General features: G+C 43.1%; 1 protein-coding gene across 1 annotated transcript in view; it reads left to right on the forward strand.

Moving 5' to 3' along the window:
* The window catches only part of LOC148152001 (uncharacterized), a 198,106-nt gene that overhangs the window by 167,326 nt on the left and 18,277 nt on the right, over positions 1–12,503 (forward strand). The window contains exon 3 of the mRNA XM_087994077.1: positions 11,355–11,808. Coding sequence (XP_087850203.1) covers positions 11,355–11,808 — 454 coding nt within the window. The remainder of the gene's footprint in view (positions 1–11,354; positions 11,809–12,503) is intronic.

Genomic DNA, 12,503 nt, shown 5'->3' on the forward strand with positions numbered 1-12,503 from the left:
TTCTCTCCATAGATGCTTCTTGACCTGCTGAGCTTTTCAGCAATTTCTTTTTTTTTATTGTTGTGGTTAGATTTTAGTTTGCTAAATTTGATTTGTTATCAATATCTTAAAAGTGATCAACCAATAGCTGGTATTTCTCTTCAGTAATTTGAAATCTTTGTGTGATGCATAATTTTAAAGGACGTGTTTTTGCAATTCAGAAAAAGAGTGAAAAGAACTCAAAGCAGTTTTCACTAGTTACCTGAATTGGGATCTTCACAGTTCTGTGTTAGTGGACCTCAAGGCCCCCGAAGGACTGACTAACAGGGATTACGCAGTATGCAAATTAATCAGCAGGCTGGACTGACCCTGATCACGTGTTCATCCAAGTGCAGAAAGGTTTAAAAGGTCAGCATTCATAAAGCCTAGTTTTACGGGAGAGTCCTACAGGTGGAGAATGAAGGCTTAATAAACAGGGAAACTTCAATCTGTGGCATATAGCAGTAAAGGAATCATCATGGCAGAGACAGTCATGAGATAGGTCAAGCGCATTGTGCTTATTCAAAGTTCACGCAGAGAGCAAAAGGTGGCACAGTGGTTAGCACTGCTGCCTCATAGCATCCAGGAGCCAGGTTTGATTCCAGCCTTGGATGACTGGCTGTGTGGAATTTACACTTTCTCCCTGTGTTTACATAGGTCTCTGTTGGGAGCTCTGGCCTGAATTACTTACAGTGTGGAAACAGGCCCTTTGGCCCAACAAGTCCACACCGACCCTCCGAAGAGCAACCCACCCAGACCCATTCCCCTACATTTACATCTTTACCTAACACTACGGGTAATTTAGCATGGCCAATTCACCTAACCTGCACATCTTTGAACTGTGGGAGGAAACCGGAGCACCCAGAGGAAACCCATGCAGACACGGGAAGAATGTGCAAACTCCACACAGACAGTTGCCCGAGGCAGAAATTGAACCCGAGTCTCTGGCGCTGTGAGGCAGCAGTGCTACCCACTGTTCCACCGTGCCGCCCCAATGGGGGCTTCTTCCCCCATCGCATAGATGCGCAGGTTCGGTGGATTGGCCATGCTAAAAGCTGTTCCATTATGTCCAAGGATGTGTATGCTAGATGGATTAACCACAGTAAATGTGGGATTATTGGATGGGTTTTGGTGAGAGGTTTGGTGCAAACTTGATAGGCCTATTTGCCTCTTCCTGCATTGTTGGGATTCTGTGATTAGGTGAGGGGTCAAATTACTGTTTTGATTTGTTAAGTATAATTCCCATTTTTGATTTATGGTTTCAAATCCCTTTCTGTGGCCAAATTGGTTTCAGCCTTATTAAAGTAATTCTTCTGGAAGGAAAGAAAAACCTCAAATTTGGGAAGGGTGAGTGGGACCGTGAGTTAAGGTCTCATTTGAAAGACTCCACCACTGAAAGTGCAGAAACCACTCTCTACTTGACCAGGGAGGGGCTTCTGCTCAAGTGGGGTGTGTTGCAGTGGAAGCATGGGTAACGTGGTTTCTGTGTTCAGGCTTTTGAATGGTTGGGGTTGGATGGATTTGAACAAGCTACTGTTTCAGACAGAGCAGTGATCCCGACTGATTCGCTGACACTGCCTGCTTTGCCTGACATAAGCATGGGAGAACACATGTATTATGTGACTGACTGATACTCTCTGGATTACGAGTTTCAAAATGTAGCAATAAATAATCCATGGAGGTCTCTGTGGGTCCAAAGAAATCAGGAAAATGAGCAAACTCTCAAAGGAATTGTAGTGACACAGGAAGTCAGCGACAATGCAAGAAGGAAGGAACAAGCAATGGTTCAGGGCTGGATATGCCACAGTCTGTGGTTGAATCTGAATTGGGTTGGATACTGACCTGCCATAATTGTCCACGTCATTGAGAGTGACCAGATTGTGCAGGTGCTTTTTGGGATTCTTTGGCAAATTGGGAAATCACTTTGCCGACTGGGGAGGAATTTTTGAGCCCTACCATTAACTATTTGTGCCATCTCAGGAAGCATGTTCAGGAACTTTCTTGAAAAGCAAGACTGTTCTAGATTAGATTAGATTCCCTACAGTATGGAAACAGACCCTTTGGCCCAACAAGTCCACATCGACCCTCCGAAGAGTAACCCACCCAGACCCATTCCCCTACTCAATATTTCCCTCTGAATAATGTACCCAAAATTATGGGCAATTTAGCATGGCCAGTTCACCTGAACATCTTTGGATGGTGGGAGGAAACCAGAGCGCCCAAAGGAAGCCCACGCAGACACGGGGAGAATGTGCAAACTCCACAGAGACAGTTGCCTGAGACAGGAATCAAACCCGGGTCCCTGGCACTGTGAGGCAGCAGTGTTATCTGTTGAGCTACCGTGCTGCCCCAACAGGCAAGATCAATCCGAGTTACCTCACCCTATCTCATTCCCAACTCCCCACCCAAATATTGCCCCATTACCTCATGACCCAGAACAATTCGTGGACCAGTATGGGTATTCCCAAATTTGGAAGTAACTGCCCAAGTGCACTTACTTTAGAAATGGTCAGCAGAGTCTTTATCCATTGCAAGTGGATGAGAATGCTGATAGTACTGGTACTAATCCAATGCCATTGTGTCTCCTCCCAGGAGGTTTCAGTGCTCTCCTGCTGATGTTTTGGCAAGAGACCAGTCGAACTCCATGGCCGCTCAAAGTCGAATTATATTATCCATCAGCTTCATAACTGGGCCAAGGCACATATCCTTCTTAACTGTAACACAGTCTGGAAACTATGCTTTAACAAAATGAGGGCAAAGTGGTCATATTTCAGAGATTAATTATATTGATTGCTCTTGAACTAGTGGACAGCATTAATCATTGCATGGATACTGTTCTCTTAGTCATTAAAACATTCTGATGAATATGAGGGCAAGACTACTGTTGTTTTAGGATTAAAATGTGAAGGGGGTGATAGAGTAAATGAGGAGAAACTACTTTCAGTGAAAATTGGGTCAGTAACTAGAGGAAGCAGATTCAGTATAATTGGCAAAAGAACCCTTTGGGAACTGGGGAGAGACTTTTTTTTGCAATCAATTGTTATGAACTAATAAAGATGTCAGCAGCAGTTTCTATAATAAGTTCACAGGGGAATTGGGTAACCACACAAAGTCATAGAGTCATACAACATTGAAACAGACCTTCTGGTCCAACTTGTTCATGCCACCATGTTTCCCAAACTAAACTAATCCCATTTGTCTGCATTTGGCCCATTTCCTTCTAAATATTTCCTATTCATGTACCTGTCCAAATGTTATAACTGCACCTACATTGATCACCTCCTCTTCCAAGTGTGAACCAACCTCTGTGTGAAAAAGTTGCCCTCAGGTCTCTTCTAAATCTTTCTCTTCTCACCTTAAATTTATGCTCTGAAGTGTTGAACTCCCAACCAAAGCGAAAAGACCTTTGCTATTCATCCTAACTATGCCCTACATGACTTTATGAACCTCTAGAAGCTCAGCCCTCTACTTCCTAAACTCCAGTGAAAAACATCCCAGCCTATCCAGCCTCTCCTTCTAACTCAAACCCTCCAGTTCCAGCAACATCCTGGTCAATCTTTTCTGAAACATCTCCAGTTTAATAATATCCTTCCTATAGCAGAACATCCAGAACTGCACACCGTACTCCAAAAGTGGCTTTACCAACTTATACAACTGCAAATGACGTCCCAACTCCTAAACCCAATGATCTGAGCAATGAAGACAAGTGTGCCAAACGCCTTCTTTATGACTCTGTCTTCCTGTGATGCAACTTTCAGTGAACTATGTACCTGAATTCCTCAGTCTCGCTGTTTTACAACACTCTCCAGGGCCTTACCATTAACTTGTAAATGCTATCCTTGTTCATCTTATCAAAATGCAACACCTCGCATTTATCTAAACTAGCTTCCATCTGCCATTTCTTCGTCCATTGGCCCAGTTGATCAAGATCTCTTTGATCAAAATGTCTCTTAAACATTGCTATTGTATCTACTACCTCTGGCAGTGCATTCCAGGCACATACTACCGTCTGTGTAAAGAACTTGTCTCTCACATCTCCTTTAAATTGAACCCCTTTTATCTAGGTTCCCTAATCAGTAATATTTCTACTCTGGGAAAAAAGATTCCAACTCTCCGTGACACACATAATTTTGTAAACATTTATTAGGTTGCTCCTCATGCTTTAAAGTTCAAGTGAAAATAAACCACGTTTGTCCAATCTCTCCTCATAGCTAATACCCTCCAAACTAAGCTACATCCTGTAAACCATTTCTGTACCCTCTGGTAATATGGCAGCCAGAACTATATACAATATTGCAAATGTGGCTTAACTAAAGTTCCATACAGCTGCAACATGATTGACCAATTTTTATACTCTGCATCGTGATCAATGGAGGAAAGCATGCATTAGGCCTTCTTGACCACTTTATCCACTTGTGCTGCCACTTTCAGAGAACTGTGAGCCTGTATGCATAGATCTCTCTGTATGTTGTTGCTACAACAAGGTCTGCATTTACTGTAGACTTCCCTCCTGCATTAGACCTTCCAAAATGCATCGCCTTGCATTTGTCAACATGAAAATCTATCTGCCTTTTCTCTGCCCAAGTCTTTAGCTGTCTATATCCTGCAATATCATCTGGTAGTCCTCACTGTCCACAGTTCCCCCAATCTCTGTGTTATCCACAAACTTAATGCCAGGTTGCTTACATTCTCCATGAAATCACTTACATATATTACAAACAACAGGGGTCCCAGTACTGATCCTTGTGGAACACCACTGGTCACAGATCTCCAATCTGAAAAACACTTTTCTACTACTACTCCCTGTCTTCTATGATTAAGCCAGACCTGTATCCATCTTACCAGCTTACCAACTTCACTTTTTATATCAGCCTGTCATGAGGTACCTTGTCAAAGACCTTGCTAATGTCCATGTAAACAGAATATATTGCCCTGCCCTCATCAATTATCTTTGTCACTTCCTCAAAAAACTTAATCCAGTTTAAGAGGCCTGCACAAAACCATGCTGCTAGTCATTAATAAGTTCATATTTTTCCAGAGTTCAATAAACCCTATCCCAAGAATCTTCTCCAATAGCTTCCCTGCTGCTGATGTAAGGCTCACTGGCCTGTAATTTCCCAGATTATCCCCGTTGCCTTTCTTAAATAGGGTCAACACTGGATATTCTCCACTCCTCTGAGACCTTTCCTGGTAGACCACCTATCCACTTCACCCTCCTGTCTAATCTATCACCTTCACCTCACACCTTCAGCTACCTGTTGCATTCCCAGCAACCTTGCCCCAGCCCCACACCTCTCCCATTTATCTCTCAGTCCCCTTGGCCACAAGTTTCATTCCTGATGAAGGACTTATGCTCAAAACGCCGATTCTCTTGCTCCTCGGATGCTGCCTGACCGGCTGCGCTTTTTCAGCACCACCCTCTTCAACCGTGTCTTTCTATGTTATGAATATCAATGAAAGGTATTCATTAAGGTCCTCATCCACTTCCTCCAGCTCCACGCATGCACTGCCTGCCTTGTGGTTGAGTAACCTACCTGCCCATTTGTTCCTTATGCACGCATAAACGGCCATGAGATTTTCATTTATCTTGTTGGTCATACACATTTCATGGCAGCTTTTCACCCTCTTAATTTCTTCTGTGTTCTTTGCTGCTATCTTTGTATTCTTCAAGAGTTCTGTCTGTCTCTAATTGCCCTTATGCATACATTTTGTTTGACTAAGCTCTCAATTTTTCTTATCATTCAAGATTCCCAAATTTTGCTATGGTTATCCATTAGCCCAAGCCTGAATATTTTCCAGATTTTGCTGCATTTGACCCGTGGACTGCTTTAGTGTCTGACAATGCTAAACATTGTGGAATCATCAGTGAATACCTCCAATTCTGGTGCTGGGCTGGAGAGAAGGTTACTGATGAAGCAGCTGAAGATGCCTTTGTGAGTTATTGTATGTTTTAGAGAGCACAGAGTACTGTTGTTGCTTCAAGAGTTTTTAATCTTCTGTTGTAAGGGTACTGATATTCTTCTAACTAGCACAGAAGGTGTTATGTCTCACTGTTCCCTGATGTCATTGCTGTTATCTCGAAATGATGCAGCATGTGGATCTTGATGGTTGAAAGCTCCATGAGTCAACACTTGGAACTTGTGTAAAATCACATAGAGGATAGCTGAGTGTAACATTATTAAAGAGAGGCATTGGATTCTATTTACTTGGCCTTCTGTCAGTCATTGTTCCCTATGCCTTCATAAAGGTTTATCTCAAAACACCTATGATTCCCCCTTAAATGGACTGAGTTTTCAATGCCTGTCACTTACGCTGCAGGATGCAAACTGCTGTGATCTTGAGTGACGATGCAATGGCAGTTTGGAAAGGAAAAACAAATCAACCTGCCATTCTACAAATCAAGTTTCACATGTCAGGACAGTTCAGGAAAGCCTTCTTGTTCTTCAGAGAACAAAGGTTTGGATCAATCTTTTACTTTGAGGTGGACTCGCTAGCAAATGCCTTAAGAGAAACTCTAAGTTGCCTTCTTACTAAAAAAAATAATGCTGTTTCAGTGGGTTCAGTTAACTGGGCAGCTAGTTCAAAGTGCAAAGTAATGCCAACAGCATAGGTTCAATTCGCCCTCTGGATGAAGTTACTATGAAGGACTCTTCTTCTTGACCTCCCCCCTTGCCTGAAATGTGGCAACACTGAGGTTAAGCCATTTCCTGTTGTCTCTCACTAATAAGGGAGCAATCCTGTGGCACTATGGCAACTTGACATTTCATGTCTTTATATTAAATTCTCTAAAGTTAAGAAAAACCTACAGCATGTGATTGGTTTCTCTATTATATCCCAAATGTCAGGGAGACAAATCTCAGATCGGATGATGAATCAAGCAGCTGAAAAAAATGGGATGAAATGTGGGAAGCTAGAGAAGTGATTACTGGGCCTCTTGCTGAGATATTTGTAACATTGATAGTCACAGGTGAGGTGCCGGAAGACTGGAGGTTGGCTAATGTGGTGCCACTGTTTAAGAAGGGTGGTAAGGACATGCCAGGGAACTACAGACCATTGGGCCTGACGTCGATGGTGGGCAAGTTGTTGGAGGGAATCCTGAGGGACAGGATGTACATGTATTTGGAAAGGCAAGGAATGATTAGGGATAGTCAACATGGCTTTGTGCGTGGGAAATTATGTCTTATAAACTTGAGCGAGTTTTTTGAGGAAGTAACAAAGAGGATTAATGAGGGCAGAGCAGTAGATGTGATCTACATGGACTTCAGTAAGGCGTTCGACAAGGTTCCCCATGGGAGACTGATTAGCAAGGTTAGATCTCACGGAATATAGGGAGAACTAGCCATTTGGATACAGAACTGGCTCAAAGGTAGAAGACAGAGGGTGGTGGTAGAGGGTTGTTTTTCAGACTGGAGGCCTGTGACCAGTGGAGTGCCATAAGGATCGGTGCTGGGTCCTCTACTTTTTGTCATTTACATAAATGATTTGGTTGCAGGCATAATAGGTACAGTTAGTAAGTTGCAGATGACGCCAAAATTGGAGGTGTACTGGACAGCGAAGAGGGCTACCTCAGATTATAACAGGATCTGGACCAGATGGGCCAATGGGCTGAAAAGTGGCAGATGGAGCTTAATTCAGATAAATATGAGGTGCTGCATTTTGAGAAAGCAAATCTTAGCAGGATTTATACACTTAATGGTAAGGTCCGAGGGAGTGTTGCTGAACAAAGAGCCCTTGGAGTGTAGGTTCATAGCTTCTTGAAAGGGGAGTCGCAGGTAGAAAGGCGTTTGGTATGCTTTCCTTTATTGGTCAGAGTATTAAGTACAGGAGTTGGGAGGTCATGTTGCGGCTGTACAGGACATTGGTTAGGCCACTGTTGGAATATTGCGGGCAAACCTGGTCTCCTTCCTATCGCAAAGATGTAGTGAAACTTGAAAGGGTTCAGAAAAGATTTACAACGATGTTGGCAGGGTTGGAGGATTTGAGCTATAGGGAGAGGCTGAACAGGCTGTTTTCCTTCGAGCGTCGGAAGCTGAGGGGTGACCTTATAGAGGTTTACAAAATTATGAGGGGCATGGATAGGGTAAATAGGCAAAGTCTTTTCCCTGGGGTGGGGGAGTCCAGAACTAGAGGGCATAGGTTTAGGGTGAGAGGGGAAAGATATAAAAGAGACCTATGGGGCAACCTTTTCACACAGAGGGTGGTATGTGTATGGAATGAGCTGCCAGAGGGTGTGGTGGAGGCTGGTACAATTGCAACATTTAAGAGGCATTTGGATGGGTATATGAATAGAAATGGTTTGGAAGGATGTGAGATGGGTGCTGGCAGGTGGGACTAGATTGAGTTGGGATATCTGGTCGGCATGGAGGGGTTGGACCGAAGGGTGTGTTTCCATGCTGTACATCTCTATGACTCTATGACGTTTATATACAAATCAGGCTGCTATCCTATTTGAAGGATCTTTCTGAAATTCCCCTGTACAAATAGTATGAGTATGTTGGAAGCTACTCAAAATATTTGACCCTGGAGCTTACCAACTATTTTTATAAACTCAAGAGCAACAGAAAAGGTTTGTGCTGAGATGATCAGAAATTTCATCAAGCAAAGAGTGTTGAACCTGTGGAATTCTCTGCCACAGAAAATGGTTGCAATTCTTCTTTCACAATTTGTCAGATTCTTATGAATTCATAGAATCCCTGCCACAAGGAATCAGGCCATTTGGCCCATCAACTCCACACTAACCCTCTGAAGAGCATCCTACCCAGATCTATATTTCCCATGACTAATCCACCCAGACTGCATATCCCTGGATACTATGAGAAATTTAGCATGGCCAATCCACCTAACCTGCACATCTTTGGACTGTGAGAGGAAACTGGAGTAGCCAGAGGAACCCTACTCAGACACGGGGAGAATCTGTGGACTCCACACAAACAAGTCACCTGAGAGTGGAATCGTGAGGCTGTGAGGTAACTGTGTTAACAACTGAGCTACCCTGGTTGAAGCCAAGACAGTAGACATTTTCAAGGAGGAGTGGTCGGAGGATTATGTTATGAGATCAATCACAAAATATACTAAAATTAATTGTGGACATTACTCTTTTATTTCTCATTATCTACCTACAATCGATCGTATTTGCTGCACAGAGAGGTTGGACAAACATGGCTTGTTTTCACTAGGTGACAGGCGCTGAGGGATGACCCGATAGCTGTATGCAAAATTCTAAGAGGCATGGATAGTGGAGATAGTCAGAGTGTCTTTCCCAGTATGGAAATATCAAATCCTAGAGGGCAGAGGTTTAAGGTGAGAAGGAGAAAGTTGAGAGGAGATGTGTGAGACCTGTCTTTTTTACACACAGTAGTGTGCTGCCAGGTGAGGCGATAGAAGCAAATACGTCAATGAGGTTTAAGAGGCATTTAGACAGACATGTGAGCAAGCAGAGAATTGAGGAATAAAGACCATAAATAGGTCAATGAGATTAGTTTAGAATAACATGGGGCGGCACAGTGGTTCAGTGGTTAGCATTGGTGCCACGCAGCACCAAGGACCCAGGTTCGATTCCAGCCTTGGGTGACAGTCTGTGTGGAGTTTGCACATTCTCCCTGTGTCTGCATGGGTTTCCTCCGGGTGCTCCGGTTTCCTCCCACAGTCCAAAGATGTGTACGTCAGGTGAATTGGCGATGTTAAGTTGCTCATAGTGTTAGGTGCATTAGCCAGAGGGAAATGGGTCTGGTTGGGTTACTCTTCGGAGGGTCGGGAGTGGACTTGCTGGGCCGAAGGGCCTGTTTCCACACTGTCGGTAATCTAATCTTAAAAACATCAAGGTTGGCAGAGGCAGTGGGTCTAGCTGTACTGTTCTATGTTCTGAGGGCTAAAAGGGTACAAAGGGAAAAAAAACACAGAACAGGATACTGAGTTGAATGATCAGGCATGATCACATTGAATGGTGCAGCAGGTTTGAATGATCTAGTCCCATTCCTATTTTCAATGTTTCATACACGATTCAAAACATTGTTTCTCTCCCTACTGAGGTTGTCAGATCTGTTGAGTCTCCCCAGCCCTTTCTGTTCTTATTTCAACCCTTCCAAAATTTGGTGTGTTTTCCTGACACCTGCTGTTCTGAAGATCAGGAATGTTAGGGATATGAGTCACCCTGCAGAAGAGTAGCCTCAAAACTGGCAACGCATTTCCTGATGCCCTTCTCACAGCCAGAGAAAGCACCAAATGACATGAAGGCATGCAGCTCCCTGAATGTGTTTCTTCCAATAGACCAGACCGATCTTTTATCATGAACACTACCCAGCCGACGCAATCCCTTGAGAGAAACAGGCAAGCATGGTAAGAACTCCTAGAAGATAAAACTGGGTGAAATTTTTTCACCAACTCCAAGTAACCAAACAAACCAGTATTATATTGTTTTAACTGATACAGTTCAACCCAGGACTAATCTTTCAGTAGATTGGACTTTCCTGTCTCAGAGACACCACAGTGTGATACAGCTTGTTGGGTGTTTGATATATAAAGTTATGTCTATCGATTATTAATCTTGTATTTCATCATGTATCTTACCATCTATAAACTAATTGAGAGGAGTGCAGAACTCTTTGTATGTTGCTGTAAACAGAAACACGTTGCTGAACAATTCATTTTGCAATGAACTGGAGAAGTGCAGGAAGCCAAATTTCAACTGATTGTAACATTAATACAGATTGCCCTGTGCAGAAGGAGGCTATTCGACCCATCGTGTCTGTGACATTTCTTTTACCTCGGTCTAATCTCCTGCCTTTTCCCCATGATTATTCACAATTTCTATCCAAATAGCCATCCAATGTCCCTCTTGCATGTCCCAATTAGACCTGCCTCCATCACATTTCCAGGCACTGTGTCCCAGACCCGAGCTCCTCACTGTGTGGGAACGTTTTCTTTTCTCACATGACTCTTGATTCGTTTGCACATCACTTTAAATCAATGCCTTTCCATTTTTTTTTATGAGAGGGAATGGCTTCTCCCAATCTGTTCTATCCAGCATCCTCATTATTTTAACAACCCCTATCATGTCTCCTCTTCACCTTCTCTCTATGGAGAATAGTCCCAATCTTTTCAATCTAGAGATCTTTAATCTCAATATTAGAAGAGAAAGGGACACACTTTATTTTAACAGACACATATAACAGATCTGTAGGAAGGTAAAATGTCTAATCCTCACTTTTATCTAATGCTTATGTTGCAGTCAAGCTCTCCAACTCTGTAATTACTTCCTCGTTAAATACACTGGCCCTGAATTTCTTGGAAGTGAATGGACTGTAAATATGAATCTGTCTTCATTCTTTTTATGAAAGCTGGTGGACACACAGAAAGCATGTTCACTTCAGGCATCAATTTTACAAGTTTAGTTGATGACACCTCCATTGTAGGCTGGACATCAAACGATAATGAGACAGAATACAGCAAAGAGGTAGAACATTTGGTGACATGGTGCAAAGATAAGAAGCCCTCCCTCAATGTCAGCAAAACTAAGGAGCTGATTATCAACTTCAGGAAGCAAGGTGGAGGGCACACCCCTATATACATCAGTAGAACTGTGGTGGAGATGGTGGAGAGCATCAAGTTCCCAGGAGTGACGATCATCAACAATCTGTCCTTGACCACCAACATTGATGTGATGGTTAACAAGGCACAACAACACCTCTTCTTCCTCAGGAGGTGTAATAAATGCGGTCTGTCCATGAGGACCCTCACCACCTTTTACAGATGCAATGTGGAAGGCATTCTATCTGGATGCATCATGGCTTGGTAATGCAACTTCTCTGCACAGGAGTGTGATGAATCACAGAAAATTCCCGACCATCATAAAGCCAACCTCCCACCCATGGACTCCATCTACACTTCTCATTGCCATGGAAAGGCAGTCAACATTATCAAAGATGCCTCTCACTTCAGCTACCATCCCTTCCAACCTCTTCCATCGGGCAGAAAATACAAAAGCTTAAACACACAGATTCAAGAAGAGCTTCTTCCCCACAGCTATTAAGCTTCTGAATGGTCCTCTGAAATCTCAAATCTAATGTTGATCTTACTTTTTGTGCACATTCTCTGCAGCTGTTCCTTTGATTTTGTTCAATCGCCCTATCATCCACAAAACAAAACTTTTCACTGTACTCAGGTACATATGACAACGATAAATCAAATCAATTTCATGTGTTTTTGTTTTTGTTCTTGGCTGAAGAGGCCAATCCTTGAGAGGCTGGCTGTGCACCAAGTGCCACACACAAAAAGCTGCCAAGTGTCAATGTGGCCTGTTGTTTTTGATCTTGGGGACTGTTGTCAAGCTGCTATAGCCACTGGTACGGCAGTGGTGAAAACTAACCAAAGGAGGTGATGCAATTTTAACTGCTGGAATAGTCAGCATCTCGGTCCTTCATGTTGTGCTTACAAGCATCCATAAGTGGAGTTCTTGGTGTCTTGTTAACCATCAGTCTCTCTACAAC

Source organism: Chiloscyllium plagiosum, unplaced genomic scaffold (assembly GCF_037043375.1).
Source record: "Chiloscyllium plagiosum isolate Xiang-an unplaced genomic scaffold, Cpla_swu_hap1 HiC_scaffold_2, whole genome shotgun sequence".
In the NCBI taxonomy this organism is placed as follows: domain Eukaryota; kingdom Metazoa; phylum Chordata; class Chondrichthyes; order Orectolobiformes; family Hemiscylliidae; genus Chiloscyllium; species Chiloscyllium plagiosum.